Source organism: Saccostrea cucullata, unplaced genomic scaffold, assembly GCF_032062105.1.
Source record: "Saccostrea cucullata isolate Sc308-1 unplaced genomic scaffold, CSIRO_AGI_Scuc_v1 ctg2176, whole genome shotgun sequence".
NCBI lineage: Eukaryota > Metazoa > Mollusca > Bivalvia > Ostreida > Ostreidae > Saccostrea > Saccostrea cuccullata.
In genome coordinates, this window is record NW_026923850.1 from 115,773 (window position 1) to 135,318 (window position 19,546).

The 19,546-nt window shown below is 33.8% G+C and overlaps 1 protein-coding gene across 1 annotated transcript; it reads left to right on the forward strand.

Moving 5' to 3' along the window:
- Nucleotides 1-14,860: 14,860 nt before the first annotated feature.
- On the forward strand, nucleotides 14,861-17,942 carry LOC134265087 (uncharacterized). The gene is made up of 3 exons (XM_062747325.1): nucleotides 14,861-15,219; nucleotides 15,791-15,863; nucleotides 16,650-17,942. Exons 1-3 carry the CDS (start codon nucleotides 14,925-14,927, stop codon nucleotides 17,791-17,793), a joined length of 1,512 nt encoding a protein of 503 aa, XP_062603309.1. The 5' UTR covers nucleotides 14,861-14,924; the 3' UTR covers nucleotides 17,794-17,942.
- The last annotated feature ends 1,604 nt before the right edge of the window (nucleotides 17,943-19,546 follow it).

The window sequence follows — 19,546 nt, forward strand, 5'->3', positions numbered from 1 at the left end:
ATTTGATACCTGAATTTAGTATTGAAAATCGTTAATTCTTGTTTTGCTTTAAACCAGATTTGTAGATAACTTTTATCTATTAGAATGTTGTTCATGCATAAGAATATCTTCTTAGGTATTGCAGTTTTTTGTTTACCTTTTTAATCTAGTACCAATGGTTTACAAAACTCCCAAGCTAAGTGTCTCATTATAGGTCATGTTGATAACCTCTGAACTTACATATTTACGTATTGGCTGGCACATTATATGGCGCTTTAGAATACCTTTGTTTATGACGACATAATCATATATTTACAATACACATGTTTTCTGCGTATAAAGTGAATGAAAATTTATTGCATTCAAAACACAATAACACGGAAAGGGGGTCAAAAGTTTAAAAATGGCGTACACACATTGTTTTATTTTTTTAACTACAAGTGGGGTCATGCGCTTCTTTTGGCGTCAAAGAGCATTTAGTTTTGCCTTTTTGCCCTGTAAATACGTCTTTTAAATAAATCAAATTTTAAAGTTTGTCCTCCAAAATTTTAAGTTCAAGAAGGATATGGAGATAACAAACAGTATTCAATATCAAAATCCATAAAACAATACAAAATAGGAGCAGAGCAAACACGGACCTCCAAACATCAGAAATGGGATCAGGTGCCATGTAGGAGTGAGCATCCACTGCTGACCGGTCACATCCGCCGTGAGCTCCTTGTCATGATCGGGAAATAACGGAAAATCCGTCGTCAAATCAATGTATAAATAATGGACTAACAATAAATATAAAAAACGTCAGTCAGCATTTGACTTTATGATAAATTTTATTTGCTAACAAGGTCATTTTATCGACCATAGAACTTACAAAATGATGACTTTAAACGGGACTACTGATATTCTTGTATCATCATCTTGCTTGTCAATAATTTACCTTGTTTTAGAAATTGTTCATACGTAGAACATGCGCTTGCGTATCGAATCAACTGAGATATATACACTCCGTTTGCAGATGATGAATGTGTACTGCTGCATAAGTAAGGAAAGTTGACGATAGAAAAGTTGAAGTCATCACGTTTATCATAAGAAGGATATGGAGATAACGAACAGTATTGAATATCAAAGTCCATAAAACAATACAAAAATAGGAGCAGAGCAAACACGGACCTCCGAAACACCATAGGTGGGATTAGATGCTTGGTTGTTAGATTACCATTAACGTCTTTTTCAAGTAAAATATCCAAGTATGTAACAGATGTGTCAGACTCTGTGGTATCTTTTATCTCAAGCTCTTCAGGATACAGTGGCTGGAACGTTATTGTTGACAACTTACACGAACGATCACGTTACACGAACGATTCCGCACGATTAACGCACGATTAAACCTGTTACACGAACGATCTTTCACGTTCACGATTCTACACGTTACACGATCTTACACGATTGTTAACGCAAACGCACGATTCTTCACTCAAAATAGTTCAAAATATTTAGGAATCAATATTTTCAAAACGAAATACGCTTAATACTTATTTAAGATTTCAAAGAATTATCAATATTATTTCATAGACTTTGAAGAAAAAAACCGGAAAATGATATTTCTGTAACTAAATATATGCAAGACTTAATATTTTAGATTAAAAATAATTATTTCTAAGGTAATTCTCCGATAAAAAAACGGATTTTGTTCGTTCTATTAGACGATGTACATGTATGTGGGTCATATAATTTGATTGTATTGGATATCATGATATGCAGAAAGGGGGATACGATTGAACAAAAATGGCAGCATGGAAAGACTTAAATTACATTGTACAAATTTTATCCTTATGTTTCCAGTGATTCAATATCTGATAAACTTGCCAATTATTCAACTTTTTTATTTACAGAAATTTAAAATTAATTAATTACAAATAGGCTCAAGAAATAAACACAGATAATCAAAACTCCCGAAGATCATGCCGTGTCCATGTATATTTGTCGACTAACTATATATGTAAGCATTGAGAAATGTTTATTTCGTTTTTGAAAAAATATATATCTTTATTTTCAATGAATAGATTTCAAGATTATCTTGACCACAATAAGAAGTAAATAATAATTAAAATCAGATTTTTCAAAAAGGCGTTAAAGATCTAAGTACGGTTTATCACAATATTGATCGCGCTATTTGACGAGAACTTAATATTGTACGACTTATTATATTGCTTGTTTACGGGCGATAATTAGTTCGTTCTGCATTCTGTTATGTAAATTACGCTTTTTTATTTTATGTGGATTTTAATTAATATATTAAGAAAAACAAACAAGGGAAATGCTTATTTTACAAATAACATTCCGATAAAAACTTACAAAACGAAATTTACACGATTCTAAACGCACGATCTTGCACGATTAAAAACGCACACGAATGAGTCTGATACACGAACGATCTTTCACGTTAAACGAACGATCACTCACGATACACGAACGATTCTACACGATTGGTTTGTCAACAATAACGTTCCAGCCACTGTATGGGCAGGTTAAAGTTTTTTGTGACGAACGGACAGACGGACAGACTGACAGACTGATAGACTGACGGACAGACGAATGAGATTTAATGTCCCCTCGCTTTCGCGAAAGCGGGGGACAAAAATGATAGACAATGCTTTATCCTGTTGAGACTTAAACATGAGTGAAAAGGAAAAGAGTGAATTCTTGGAAAACTTCTATTACAACATTGCTAATCCAGTGGCATATACCACGCCGGAAAAACTGTATCAAGCGTTGAAGACAAGCGGAAACTTTAAATTTATCAAATATATTATTTCAAAATGGTTGAAAAAGCAAGAGGTATATACCTTACGAGGGCAAGTTCGTCGACCTAAAAAACTCCCAAACATTCGTGTCAGTGGTCTAAATGTTCAGTGGAGTATGGACCTCATGGATGTTCAAAACCTCTCAAACGATAATGATGATGTCAGATTTCTACTTATTCTAATAGATACACTCTCGAAATTTTTAAGAATAGTAGCATTAAAAAACAAGACAGTCAGGGAGGTTTTAAATGCAATTAAATATATATTTGAGCCTGGTGTCAAATGTCACACATTAAGGAGTGATCGAGGAGGGGAATTAAAAAATCAATTGCTACAGAATTACTTTAAAAAAGAGGGGGTTCGCCTCATTTTTGCCAATCAAAATTCTAAAGCATCTATAACTGAAAGAGCTATTCGAACAATTCGTGGTAGACTTTATCGATATTTAAAAAAACAGAACATATAGATATATAGATGTTTTAACTGATATTGTGAATTATTACAACTCTACCCCACATAGAAGTCTTAATGGAATGGCACCTATAGAAGTTACCAAGGATAACGAAGCCAATGTTTGGGCTAATATGTACCTAAAAATGTTAAAACTGACAGAAAATCAAATCAAAAAGAACCCCCAAAGACAAAAAGAACAATTAAATATCGATATAAAGTCAACGATCTAGTTAGACTTTCTCATTTAAAACATATATTTCGACGAGTATATAATCAGCAATTTACAGGAGAAGTGTTTAAAATTGCTAAACGCTTTCATTTGCAGGGAATACCGATGTACAAAGTAAAGGATCTCAACTTAGAAATAATAAAAGGTGTCTTTTACGAAAATGACTTACAGAAAGTAGATAAGGATCAAAAATCTTTGTGGATAGTGGAAAAAAAATATCAAAAAAGGAAAAGGAAAGACAGAGCTGCCAGTGAAATTTGAATCTTGGCCTGAAAAGTTTAACCAGTGGGTGAAAGAATCGGACATTGTTGATGTTAACGCAGTATAATAGAGAAGTATATATTCATCAGGTCAAATGACTCTGTAAATTATTACCCTGAAAATAAACCATATGATTTTAGAGTACATCTTGACAATTATATTGATTTAAGAGGATAATGGAAAATTGGTATATCGGAATTTTTTACTTTGTCATCTCCAAAGAAAAAGATCATTGACAAAGTAATATCAAAACCAACTACATCCTTTAATTTTAAACCGCTCTATGTTTTTTCTAACGTCTGTGACTTTTCAAGTGTCAATGGTCGGGAGCGACCTTTTCTGTGCATCATCCAACCAGACCCTTCTTCTGGTTGGAAAGAAAAATTTAATCCCATTTATTATATTTCCACTAGGATCTCTGACCTAGTCGACCTACATTTTTATTTAAAAGATGACACTAATGAACCTGCAACATTCATTGAATCCGACGTTTGGCTGACACTTCATTTAATTCGATATCCATTTTAATCATGGATTCTAGTAAAGGTCTTCATGTACCTGATACCCAGAAATGGTAATGTGAACCCTTCTTCCGATTACACAATGAAAGATACCAACGTGGTGGCGGTTTACGAAACAACACTAACTTCTCCTTACATTCTTTCTATCGACAAATATGCTAAGGACATAAATGAAGGTGATGGAAATCTCAAAATAAACATGACGTCACCAGCAGAGCAGATTGTGCAACAAGCAAAAAGTGAAATTAAGAGGGAAGAAAATACTAAAAAGGGTAAGAGATCTACTAAACGCAGCAGTCAGAAATTGACCACCTCCAAAGAAGGATCCACAGCAAAATGAAGTAAAGTTGTTAAACTACAGTCAGACGTGTTTGGAACATATTAAAATATGTCTATTTTATCGAATGAAACTTTCAGAGAAGCTTTGCTTAGCCAGCTTTCTCTGTTTGATGATCCACCAACTCAGACCGCTGTGGAGAACATTTATTTTCAAGTGTTCGACCAATCTCTCAAATCTCCGATAATTCACCAATTGAATTTTTGCTTTCTGCACAACATGGAATGGACTATATTGATCTCAAACAAAGTAGAATTTACGTTAAACTTAAAGTGTTAAATGGGGAAAAGACACTTGCAGCAGAGGATGTTATAGGCCCAGTGAACTTGCTTTTACATTCACTTTTCAGTCGAGTAGATGTATCCATGCAGAATAAACCCATTTATAGTTCGGGAGCACATTATCCTTATCTTAGTATGTTGAATACCCTCTTACATTATGGTAGTGATGCAAAATTGTCACAACTGACCTCTCAATTATGGGAGAGTGATTACCCTGGTGAATTTGATGATGCAAATGCCAAAAGTGGAAGAAATTCGGGATTGCTAAAAAGAGCTCTACTTATTAAGGGAAGTAAGACTATTGACCTGGAGGGTCCAATCATGCATGAACTGTTCCAAATGGATAGATACATTCTAAATCAAGTAGGGATTTCCCTTAAATTCTATCGCGCACGAGCTGAATTTTGTCTACTGTCAACAACATCCGCAGGCAAAAATTACAATATAAAGTTAGAAGAAGATATTTTGCGAGTTTGCAAATGTAAAATAAATCCAGCAGTGATATTAAGTCATGCAAAAATGTTGGAAACTACTACAGCAAAATATCCATACAAAAAAGCATAGTAAAGATGTACAATTTAGCAAAGGGCTTGCTCAACATCTCTTTAGAAAACATGTTTTCCGGAACCAGACCAGACAGACTATACATCGCCTTCGTATCATCAGAGGCGGTAGCAGGTGATTTTACAAAGAATCCTTTTAACTTTCAACATTACAACATCAATGCAAATTGCTCTGTATAGCGATGGAAGTCCAGTAGGCAATACACGAATCAGATTAATAAGTATTTTGACAGGGCCATTTTAAGGAGTACGTGAATCTACATCTTTAGCGAAAGTTACCTCCCGATGGTCGCCATATTGGAGGTCGACTCGGTGATTTTTGTCTTACCAAGTTTAAGACGTTGTAGCAGATATATTTGGTGGAAAATCTTTAATAAATATTTTTTTTAAATAAATAAGGCTTCCAAAAATTTATATATTTCAGAATATAATGATTTCTAATTCAAAAAAGCAAATACAAAAATATTTAATTGGTTGAACATTTAAGGAATATGAGCATTTTGACCTCCTGTATGGCGGCCAACGGGAAATAACTCCAGGTGTATCGAAAACTATCTATTAAATACTTAAAATAGGGTAAATTATTACATGAAATCTAAACTGTTTCAAGTATTGAAGCATTTGAACATGCTATCTGCATTCTTGTAGCTTGTCAAACCCATGTCCTCAACCATTAATGAAGATCGAAAAACTGATCCCCTTCACCAGGTAATTTTAATTAAATGATTTCAACATAGCTAGATTTTGCCATCAGTGTGAATTGTGAAGCTAAAATTTCCATGCATATTTCATTTCAGTCTAAAAACTGAAAGCTTCACATCCATGGCCAGTAAAAATGAAAAAGGAACCACTGAGGTAATTACAATGAAATATCAGTATCTCGAAGTTGAGGGGACCTGGACACGACAGGGTTCTCTATGAGCTGTTTTACTGTGTTGCTCCCGACACAGTAAATTTTTCTCCGACACAGTAACGATTCAAATTTTATGCATCCGACACAGTAAGAATTTTGCCGACACAGTAAGATCTGTGATAATTAGAAAATCTATACACAAATATTTTCTCTAAATTAAAATTTAATCCAACAATTAGAGCACTTAATTACTAGGTCTTCACCTTGCATAATCAATTATCTCGTAGGCCCTCGCTGGACTTCACGCATGAAGAAACAAAGATAAATATTTTTTTTCACACTTCCATGTAACAGTTAATTGGTAGTGGCAATAAAATTAATTATATTTTTTTAATACATATAAATGTCTTTTCTAAAGAGCCACGGCTCTAGAATTATAATAGCACTGTAAGTCAAACATAACATCGTAACGAAATCAATTAATTAATGTTAATAAATTGCGTAAAATTTCTCAACATATTCAAGGAACTCTTAAATATATTTTACTGTTCTGAAGTTTACTTTTTGTAATGCGATAACTCGATCAAGAAAACTGATACTAGTAAATAATCATGGCAAATTTACATTCAAAAATGTAAAGTACATGTAGTTCGACTGTTTCGGTCAGAATTTCCTCTGCTTTTCTAAAACGTGGTTTTACTTTTATCAATATGTACGACCATACTTTTTGAATAACGTATTACCGTTTTCTAAATGAATGTGTGCATGTATTCTTTTGTAATTATAATGAATAATGATTCAGTTGCGAATTTGATTTGAAAATACCGCGAAATTTTAGTGCTTCGCGTTCACTCTGCAACACAGTAACATTTCAAATGATGGAGAACACTGCACGACTTCGAGATATCCGGGAGTTCGAGATATCCGAAGTTACCTTCTAAAGTCGAATCAATAATTTTCCCGTTTTTACGTACATACACACTTCATGCATAACACTATCCTGTATTATCAACCTTGTAGTCTTTACGGTAAAGACCCACGCATAATCATTCAAAATAAATAATAAAAACAATGTCATTGTTTCTTTTTCGTATATAATTGTAAAACAATTAAATATACATGCCTTATTGCATATACAACGATTTTACATTTTTCAGGCCATGCTTACGTGCTAAAACGGGATATATCATTTGCGTTATACTTGCAGAATCTTTTCCGTAAGAAAAGAAAAAGACGATTAAAAAATATTGTGCAAAATGTTATTTAGAGCACTTAAAAAATAGTCAGTATTTAAAATGAGTACTTGAACTAGAGCCGAGCTCGTTGCAAAGCAACGAATAGGTCTTCCGTTGGAGCTACGGATAAGAAGACGTAACCTTGAGTCTAGGTCAAGCCACATTCTAAAGTTCTATAAGTGAAAATTTAAACCTTTTAAGAGAAGCAACTTGCAATGTTTAGCTAGGAAAAAGACTGTAAAGGAATATATGTGACCTTGAACTTTTCAAGTGACCTTGAACTCTCCAGATGACCTTGATCTAAGCAATGACTAGCTCTCGTTATAAAAATATTATCCATGTGTTACCGTCTGGAAAATTTCGAACATTTTATTTAGATATTCTTTCTGTCCATGCATCCAACCAAAAACATCTTATCCTTGGGGACTTTAAACTCGAGTCAAGGTCATGTCCCACCCTGCATTATATCAGCAACGTTTCACTAGTAGAAAAATGGTAGCGAATTTACAGTTTCACTGTCACTAATCTTGACTCGTCCAAATGACTGGATATGTTCAGCCATGAGTTTTTTTCTGACTATAATCGAGGCAAAATGATTCATTGGGTTCAACACAATGTCGAGACTATAGCTCTACTTGTTTGTACTTATAACAAGGGAACAGAAAACTAGCCATTGCCATCAGACCAAAACTGTAGAAGGAGTAGCGTTTTAAAGGAATTTCACATACATTTCTATTTTTTGTAATCATGATGACAACACCGTTCATCGAAATCAAAAACGATGCACTTAATTATGTATCACATTGAAGTCTACTTGTGTGTCCAGTTATATTGAAATCAAACTAAAACCATAGGCGCTTGGTTACATGATGGCGTATTTTGTGTATTATGTGTTTTTCTATATGTGCCTGAATACTTTCATTAAAATAAAAATAAAAATTCGCCGAAATTAGCACGTTTTAAAAAATGTCATATTTACTGTATATAAAAAGAGTAAAGGAGCGTCACTCGCCATCTTGAAAATCAGGGGGTGCTTCGGTTCACACTTGATTTTAAACAATATCTACATTTTTTTCTACCGGTGTCGGAAGAGATCTAGCTTGAAAAATGGTTGAATAACACCTTTCAAACGTCTGCCGATTTGAACTTGCCGTGTAAAACTTGCAGTAAACACAAAACATCCTCTATACAATATACAGACATCGAAACCAACGTTAGTGTCGATTTCTAACAATGAAAAATGTAGAGGTGTCCCGGAATTACACGGAAAATCTAAAGAAAACAAGTTTGGCCCGATTTCCGACCTCTCTAGATTTTCCATGTATTTCAGGGTCGCCTCTACATTTTACATAGACGAAATCGCCACTTCCTATGCTTTCGATATACAGGGACAAGAATCGAGGACGTTTCGGTTCACTGCTTGTTTAAAACGGCATATGTAGGTCAACAGATGGTAGGGAGTTGTCATTCAACCATTTTTTTAAGCTTGATCTTGTCCGACACCTGTAGGAAAAATGTAGATATTGTTTAAAATCAAGTGTGAACAAAGGCACCCCCTGATTTTCAAAATGGCGAGTGACGCTCCTTTACTCTTTTTATATACAGTAAATATGACATTTTTTAAAACGTGCTAATTTCGGCGAATTGTTATTTTTATTTTAATGAGAGTATTCAGGCACATATAGAAAAACACATAATACACAAAATACACCATCATGTAAACAAGCGCCTATGACTAAAACTGTAAGAGGAGTAGCATTTTTAAGGAATTATATACAGAAATTTTTATCTTTAGTAACCATGGCATCACCGTTCATCGAAGTCAAAAACGGATGCACGATATTTTGAATCTTAGTGAAGGCTACTTATGTGCCAAGCAATATTGAATTCAGACAAAAACTGTTGAAGACGTCGCATTTAAAAGCATTCAAAAACCGATGCACTATACTATGTATCTTAGATATGTGTACTTGTGTGCCAAGTTATATTGAAATTAAACCAAAACGGTATGAAGAGTAGTATTTTGAAACATTGTTTATTGACAGACAGACAGCTAGACAGACGAACGGATGGCAGACACTTTACTATCTCATCATTTTCAAGAACCGTATAATAGCGAGTGCAGCGAGCTCAATAGAATAACGTGTAAGAAAAGAAGTTCGGAATTGTACACACGTCAAGCAAATTTTGTTGTGCAACATTCCCAGAGCTCCTTTACTACCCAATGTCCTTTGCACGAACAAATAATAAAACAAGTAACAGCTTTTTAAAAAGCTTGGCTGACTATGTCATCAATATCTATAGAATCTATGAGCATGATAAACTATAAACGTTTACATTTCGGGGGGGGGGTTAAATTATTTCACTGGAGTAATTTATGGAGATGTTGCACAAAACATAAACCACATATAATACTGTTTGTATCTCAAATAAAAAATGAAATCATGATCATGTCCCGCTGTAGTTTCGAACCCGGGACGAAAAGATGAACATCCCTGTCCGCAAGTCTAAAATGGTTTTAGAGGATGACGTAAATAAGGAAAAACATTTGATTTATGCTTGAAGCATGGCTACATATAAAGGTGGCAGCTGAAAATATGATAACTACAAGAAACTGGGGATCTAACAATTATGACTGACGTGTACATGTAGAATATGATTGATAGTTTCTTGGGTATGCCAAAGTATCAAAGATTGTTGGAAACGTGGGGAAAAAAATTAAAGCTTTAAATGACCCAACAAACTTGACGGCGATATATGAAGGCCATGGTGCGGATTCAGGAAGTTTTTCCCAGAGATGAGGGATCAACATCAAATGTTTTATTATTTTAAATGATGTAACTTCTAACTCACTTCACAATGTCACCGAATTGTTTGTTTGTTTTTTTTTTTTCCAAAGTTCGACCAGGAAAAAAGAACAGACATAATTCATGCAGTTTTCATTCAATAGAATAGTCCAGAAAAAGGGTGCAAAAACCTACACGTGACATTTTGGCGCGAAATAATAGCGTCACCCCTTACTTAGAGGACAAATGGACTAATCCAGTAGTATAGAAACGCAGAAAAAAGGTAAAACGGACATATATCCGGATAAGAACTCGACCGCATGAAATTAATATATGCTTGAAAAAGGCTAGAGAAAATAAATACATGTACTACAATGTATTGTATTAGCAATAAGTTTATTTTTCTGCTAACAGAATAGATAACTGTTGTTGCTGAAATGCATGTAACAAATCCGATGATAATCAGCATGCATAAAATTTTGCTGGCTTACTGTGACCTCTTCGAACCCTATTGATCCTTAGCGTGACGTCAGGCAATAAAAGGCTTTCAGTTTGAAGAAATATTTCAAAAACTTTTCCGCAATAAATATACAGTTATTAGTAGCTTACTCTAAAGTCTTCTATCGTACATATGTACCTGCGTACTCTGTTTAGTAGGACCGTTTTTTTAAGTGGGTGGCTCAGTACAACTCTCCTGTCATTTTTTTTTTCTGTAGCTATACTGTGTATGAAGTTTAATTATTTATAAAAATATCTTGGTTAGTTTGTTTGAAACTGAGCTTTGAACTTAGCTAAAGGCAAAGTGTGACGGAAGGAGAAAAGGCAGGATGGAAGACGTCCGACATGACAAACATTATATCCCAAGCCATATTCATGGCGGGGCATAGAATGATTATTGGTTTACATAAAAAAATAAGTCGTGACTGTAAGCCAATGATGAAAACTTGTCTAAACACACTAAATTTCCCTGTACACTGGAAATTTCTCCGCTAGATCCAGAACATAATTTTAAACTTAGTCACCGTTTATTTCGTTCACAAGGTAAGAATAATCCCGCAGCATTGTTTACTTTTTATAAAACAAAATCCACAGTCCTCGAAGATAATTTAGTCACGATTTCTTTATTGTTAATTGCATACGGTAGTCGCACAACATAGGAAGTTCGCGGACGTCTTCTTCTTGTTCCCGAAATTAAGTTACGGTTACATTGATTATATAGGTCCATTATATGTGTCCAATATATGTCCACCTAACAACTCTACGTAAATATATGGTTTTACTACCGTTCACTACTGGAACCTTCACTACTCCTCACTAAACTTGTTCGCTTTGGAATCAATGTTCTCATTCCACTCTTAGGTATAGATCAAACTTAAGTTATATTCCACACTAATAGAAGAAACATAGGTCTCCGTGTTAGTTTTGAAGTTCACGCAGCGGATACAGTCCGGGTGATTTAGTAGATGACGGAGTGCAATTATCACCACTCCAGACGGTAGCATCGTCCTTCAATTAGAAGCCATCATTGTATCCCGAACTTTAAATTTTAGATTTGAGTCCAAAAGTTAAGTCTGAAGTAAGATAGTTTTTGTTCTCCAACGTAGGAATTTGTAATTGACTTATTAAATCTTGGTACATCCGTTCAAAAATACAACACAAATCAGTAAATATCATTAGTTTCCAACGTTTTCTTCATCTGTAAGCATCTCCAAATGACTGCTATCACCTGTCGTATTCCTCATTTTCACGACTTCTTGTGATATCCACAGTCGGTATACTCACAAACATTAACACGGTACTATCCTTTTCACAATCGCATCCTCACAGCGAATTTAACTTAGGATTAGTTCAAACACTTATGACGGCCCATTAACACTGGGTCAGACGTAACCACCGTCCTTGGTATCAGACCAACGCCATATTTAAAAATAAATGCCTCAAATTTAGTCCACGATAAATTCCAACGTATTGTTGATTAAGTGTTGCACTTTTCTCGAGATCACAAAACTTCAAAACAAATCTAGTCAATTTTCAAATTCAATGTTAAACAAATGTGACAATAAATCTGACGTGAACTTCATTACCATTTTCTCTTGCCTGTTCATTAAAAGATATTGCTTAATAATTTCTCTTTTTCTTAAACAACATTGATTACAAGCGAACTATCATCACTGCATATATACAAAATTATTAAATTCATTCCTTGTGTAGAAATTCACGGTCAAGATGTTTTTTTTCCAGTTTGATTTACTTTTTATTCTTTGTAACAATGAATCAATACTATAATATAAAGTTTTTTTTACTTTACATAAAATTCCAGATGTTCCTTTCATTTTTGAAACTTTTCCTGAATAAATTATAAATATCCTTTAAAACAAACCGAAACAATAACCCAAAAATATTTTCGAAAAATCAAATTAAAAAATCAAAACATTGTCAGGCTACAAATACTTCTGGGTCAGAAATTTACGTCCCACCTTACCACATTTTCCCTCCGCGTTTGACATTTTAGTTTTACTTTGCATTGCCTTGGTCATTGATATCAATATGACCATGAATAATTTCGTTATTCCTGGTTCCGAGCATTAATTATATTCACAGTCCTTTTTCAGCCTTGATCACAAACGTTAAACTTAATTGTACTTCGCAAATCCTGGTCAACGAGCACCAAATTGACTTATGGGATGTAAGCCAATGATGAAAACTTGTCTGCGCTTTCAAAAGTTTATTAAAGAAATCCAATTTATAATTTTCTTCGTGATCGTATAGTTTTTAGAATTAATCTGAAATATGTTCAGAATAGACCAATACACTTTTTATACAACTGTTCAAAGGATCCGTCCAAAATATAAAGAATTTAAGACTGAACTCCAAATAATAAATAGATAAAAGTCCAAAAGAATGATTCCCAAAATATTAAAATGCCAAAGAGATGTTATAGTCTGAGAATAAAGCCGGGAATTAAAGCGGGAATTAAAACGGGAATAAAATAAGAGCAGGAATACTCTTTTCTGACTTAAACAGGGTATTTTGTGCTCAGTAGGTATCCATGGTGCCAGATATAAAAATGTATTTCATTGGCTAATTCACCATCTGTAACCACCTACGCTTTGTCCGTAGATCTGTCCGTTGACCTATGAACCCCAACATTGCACCACCCTCGAATACAGGTAAACACTCATTACTAATATTTATGGGCTCAGTCCCAATCTCTGCACCACAGGAGTTCTAGCCTTAAGCTCTTTTACTTACTTACTTCAAAGTTCCCAATTTTATTGCTCTTAGTCAAAACTCTTAATAATACCATTGTATTTCCGTTCAAATTTTATTACTTACTATCGATGGGCTTGATTGGTCTATTCGGATCAATTTCATTACAAAATGATCTAACAAATTATAGTGTATTTGAATAACACCAAAATCCAATTTGTTTTGACAAGATAATAATTGTTAACAAAATGAAGTCCTCTTTACAATTATAAAGTCACCGAATTTGCGTCACTAATAATATACATTCTGATTTAATAAACCTTTATCTCATTTCATTTTAACTGCTAAAAACTAAAAATGATTATGTTATTAATATTGTCTAAGTTTAAAATGTTCACACAATATGTCTCTGCTAAACCCTATAGGTTTACATGACTTTCTTTCGGAATTCAACACCAGTTTTAATCTACATGTATATACGCATGTACAAAAACAAATCAACCAACTAACATTCTCGGCTCATGCAGAAGGAAGACATTGTATATTCATTTTAAACATGTTAAAGGGGGGGGGGGGGATTATAGCGATGAGAATTATAGTGATGAAAGGAAATTTAACCATGTGTCGAACCATGAAACATGAAAGATTATTTTTGGAATGTTTGTATACAACAGCGTGGCTTTCTTTGAACTAAATTAGAATTTATTGAAATATTTAAAAATAATTCTTCCAGGGACGCCGTGATATATTTGGTAGTCTCTGTAATAACTGTTCGGATATAGCACAAGCCTTTAGATCGCTTAGAAAAAAAATTGAGGTGTTGGAAAAAAATACACACAATTTTTTTTTTCAAAGCGATCTAAAGGCCTGTGGGATATAGTGTCTTTTGAAGGTACAACACCTTTTTCTTTTAATATTACCAAAGGATTTGCTGATCCTTTTTTTCTGTATAGTCGAAATGCCTGGGAGAAGGGAAAAACGTATGTGGATTAATCAAATACAAATTGATGCGTTGTGTTTTTAATCTAAATAGACACGGTTTTTTTCTTCTCGTTTTCCTTTTTGTAAAATGCCGTTTGCTTTGTTTAAAAACTTTTTCCTACGCGTTACCAATGGGAGAAGAGAAAACAAGACGTCCTCAAACAATTTATTTCTCTATATTTCATATCACCAACACTAACAATGACTGACCGGGAGGACGTTTGGTAAAGAATTAAATTTGATGTTTTATCGTCGAGATACTGGTTAATGATAAATAGCATTCACGAATTTTCAATTTTTTAAAAATCGTATTCTTAAACTCTGGATGTATACACAACTTTTTCCCGCAATTACGTCATAGTTACAGAGCGTAGCCATCACATGTCACGTGATGCATCCGCCATTACAACCGTGAAACCCGTGAGCCGTGAAAGATGTATAAAGATGGAGGGGGCGAATCATGTGCGGTATTTAACTGTTTTAACAACAGAAAAAAAATTTATTTGTGGAAGCATTCTATCTGCAAAGTTCACGGTGACATTCTCCACAAAGATTGTCCGTGCATTGTTCCATACAGCCTTCACAAGATGCCTAAAGCGGAGCCCGAAAAACTTCGATGGCAACGAGCACTGCATCGCAATGATTTGCCGAAGAATGTGTTTGTGTGTTCAACACATTTTATAGATGGGCGACCAACTGCAAGAAATCCCATACCCAGTCTGAATTTAGGTTTGTTTATGACATAAAAACTCTGCATACATAATGTTTAAAAATAGATTTGACATTGATGTAAAGTGAAAGTAGAACGATGCTTGCAACGACGCGTTCACAAACAAGGCATACTATTAATTTACTGTGTCTTACCACGTTTTGAAATAATTTGTAAATGCAAGCACAAAATATAATCTATAGCATATAGTTTACATGCCTTATATTTTCTCGGGTTATAATATGCACACTACAGTATTAAATTTTTAAAGAGAACTGTATGTGGGTTTCAAGAAAAAATGGTAACTTACTATATAGTTTGCACAATTTATGTTTATGCACAAGATCCTTAGAGTGGTAATGTGGTTGTTTGATACAACCATACCTCCTTTATTCATCTGTTCAGTGATCTACAAGTTACGGTTAATGCTGCTAGATTTTGTCTATTTAATGTGGAAAATTGTGTGAAAAATGCACCAAAACTCAACTAAAAGTATAAAGAATTTATTTAAAAGTTTCTTGCTGGGAGGAGGGGATACATCAAAGATGAATTTTTTTATAAGTATCAATAATTTATAGAAATTTTTTACAGGTTATGAAGCTCCCATAAAAGTTGGTCGTCGACTTTTGAAAAGGAAGTTTGTTGCAGAACAAAAGATGGATGGGTATGTGTGAGACTCCAGATAATGAAAGAGCAGAGATAAATATATATTTTGTATTGCTGCCACTGAAAATAATTAGATATTATTTTGATATTATTTTTAGAAATACCTGACAGCAACAGATCAGTCCCCCTCCCCACTTCCAAATTTAAATAAGTTAGTGTGAAAGTTACCCCGTATAATATGTGGAGATACTCTATGAGAATGGTCATAATGGTCATTTTCGAGCGCCATCTTGTTTTGTTTTTTTTAACTTTTATTGTAAAGGAAATTTTTGCTATCACTTTCTGAAAAGATGATTTGTACGATATGCGTATTGTTGAAACTCAGGATCATTACAGTCAATATACCTGTATTGTTACAACTCTATTTAAGGAATGAAGCTTATTTCAACTTACGTTATACGATATAACATAACTTTGGGCAGTTTACGCTTTTATAAACCGCCCCAAATTATGTTATATCGTATAACATAAGTTGAAATAAGCTTCATACCTTTTAATTTAGTTTCAATGAAGACAATGAGACAATTTTTCCATATTTTCCTTTGGTAAAAGGCTTCAAATATCGCATATTTTAAACGTTAACGTCAAGTGGAGTAATACAATTTTGACGTAACTCATTGTGACGTAGGCAAGTTATGTTATACAAAATGGATAAAACCGTTTTACCAATCAAATGACATGTTACAACTAAAATTGAATTACTATCTATTAATAGAACTTGAAATTTATGATTTTTGCTTTCATGTTTGTCAATTCTTGTATTATACTGTAAATCTTTTTGCAGGGCAGAAGTTATAAAACAACAAAAACTGGCTGCTACTGCTGCAGATGAAGTTGAAACCCTCAACATTCAGACTGAACCAAACATGACATCTTCTTCTGTGCAGACGAGCATGACAGAAAGCAGATCTGCAGGCACACAGTGGACGGATCTCACACTGTGTGAACATGAATATGCAAGACCATTCCTTGCAGGATCCAGGAATTCAGGTACACAAACAAGAGTCATCAAGATGGAGGAAAAAGGTGTAAACTGCAACACCTTACACGTACGTCTCAGTGCTGCTGACATAACAACTAACTCCTTAGCCTTACTTTACACAGGACTGCCATTAAAGACTTTTAGAACTCTTTTGCGTGTTATGGAAAGTTTGAACAACCCACTGACATTTACTATGCCTGTGTCAGATCAAGTCTTACTAGTTCTTATTAAATTAAGACTTAATTTACTGTTCGCAGATATTGCCAACAGATTTGGTATATCTGAGTCTCATGCATGCAATATTTTTAATCAAAGACTCTCTTTTATGGCTTCAAAACTAAAAAACTTAATAGTTTGGCTTCCACGTGAAACAATTAGAGCAACCATGCCAAAGTCTTTTCGTGAGAACTTTCCCAAAACTACAGTCATCATTGATTGTGCAGAAACCTTTATTCAACGAGCAAAAAACTTGAAGACCAGAGGAGAAACATACAGTCACTACAAGTCCAACAACACAGGGAAGTATTTGGTTGGTATTGCACCACATGGTCAGATTATGTTTATATCTAAGGGCTTTGGAGGAAGGTCTAGTGATAAAGCAATTGTGGAAGAATCTGGGATTTTAAATTACCTTCTTCCTGGGGATGAAATCATGGCCGATCGAGGTTTTACCATCGATGACCTACTCTTTCCTCTGAAAGTGAAACTTAACATTCCAGCTTTTACAAAAGGTAAAGACCAACTTTCAGAAGAGGATGTTACAGAGACCAGAAGAATTGCCACGGTACGGATTCACGTTGAACGGGCTATTAGACGATTAAAGGTGTTCCGCATATTGAGCCAGATAGTTCCAGTTACCTCGGTGAAGAAACTCAGTAAATACTTGATTGTTTGTGCTGCATTGGTTAACTTAAGATCTGACCTTATCAAAGATGATGATGAGTAAATAATGATTATGGTGAAATTATGAAATTCAGCTTTCACTACTAGGGGTGGGACGATACACTGATACATACTATTATCTAAGATACGGTTTACAATACATGCATTAAAATATTGGTTCGAAACATTTCACAAACAACCTTTTGAAATTTTTTTTTTCATAAACTCAACTTGGTTACAGACTTTCATTAATCAATATCAATGTACATGACTTTTTAAGAATGAATCTTTAGTAAGTGTTCTTGATAAACTACACTACTATTTTAATCAACTTGTGTATAGACGTTTGGCAATATGTACAATTTATATTGTTTTTGTAAATTTCTAGTCAAAAAAATTTATGAACATCAAATATTGATTTCAAAGCCCATGATTTGATATAGAAAAATTTGTCCATTTAAAGTAAAAAATATGAAATAAGATATTAAGTTTTTTTTAATTGGCTGCATTTTCTAATTAATCATATTATCAAGATCTGTATTGTATCATGTAGCATGCATCTAGATATGTAACATTATCATGTTGTATCCTAGATCTGTGTATTGTCCCACCCCAGGGCTATACACTACTGCAATCAGTTTATACCTGTCAATTTTGTTTTTAATATCTTTGCATCAGCAGGTTGCAGTAGGATATTTTATAATAACATAATGTTTTCACATTATTATAATATTTGTCAATGTAATTTGCACTGATATTTGTTAAAAAAGATACTGTGCTTGGGCACATCATTTGTATTAAGGTAAAAACCATTCTGGCTGATTTCTTAAATTATTGAGCATAACATGGGAGTGAGTACAAAAGTTTTATGTCTGACAAGTAATCTAAATTCACTTAGTTTCCAATCAATAGTTTGCCAAAATTTTAATATGTTAATTCAATTTTGATCACAGTACAAGTATTTTTTATACAGAAAAAAAACGAATTTCTTTTGTTCATTTAAAAAAAAAACATTGAAACTCCATTAATGTGAAGTTAAGTACCGGTACATTCATGCACACTTAAGTCTTTGCATGTCGGTCAACAAATACTGTTTAAGCTTCTTGACCTCCACACTTCTACTAACTATTTGAATTTACTTTTTTATCAGACATTGATTTTTTGATGTCGCTGCGCACCAAACTTTTGAAAAAATGTTTACATATTATATCAAGTAATAAATGATTACCCCAGAATGAAAAGATATTTGACTTTTATGTCAGAAAAAGTTTTATTTGCATCAGTTTGAAAATTTTTCATATTTTCTACTAATCTTTAATCTGCCAGATTCAAAGTCATCAACTACTCTGGGTAAAAGTTTGTTGAAGTAAAATAAACATAACCTTGAAATTGATGATTGACAGAACTGTTGGTTATGTTGAACATTAATGATCTTGTATTCATTAGCTGTCCATATAACAAGTTTGCACAATTCTAGATGTGTAACATGCAAAGTCAATTGTATCTGAAGATAATATCCTCGTGAACTGCTCTGCTTTAGGGACAAAGAATCATTTTGCAATGATTTTACAACATCATATTTACCAGCTGTAAATAAACTGTCAAGGGTCTGGTCATTTTGTAGTATTGGGCATTTCACTTCTAAAAGACATTGTGTGCCATCATCATCAGTTATTATTCCGTCGGGGGAAACACTGAACCAGGGATCTTCACCTGAAACGATGGTCCCTGCATCTTCTATTTGTATTCCAGCCAAACGCAGTTGTTGTTTTGCAAGCTTTTCACCAATCTGTCCATGTTTTGTGAATTTATTGCCT

Excerpts from the sequence above, each read along its gene's own strand:
- LOC134265087 (XM_062747325.1), top strand. The coding sequence starts at position 14,925 with ATGTATAAAGATGGAGGGGGCGAATCATGTGCGGTATTTAACTGTTTT. Across the intron at positions 15,220-15,790 it reads CATACCCAGTCTGAATTTAG|GTTATGAAGCTCCCATAAAA; the intron begins GTTTGTTTATGA and ends AATTTTTTACAG. Across the intron at positions 15,864-16,649 it reads GCAGAACAAAAGATGGATGG|GGCAGAAGTTATAAAACAAC; the intron begins GTATGTGTGAGA and ends ATCTTTTTGCAG.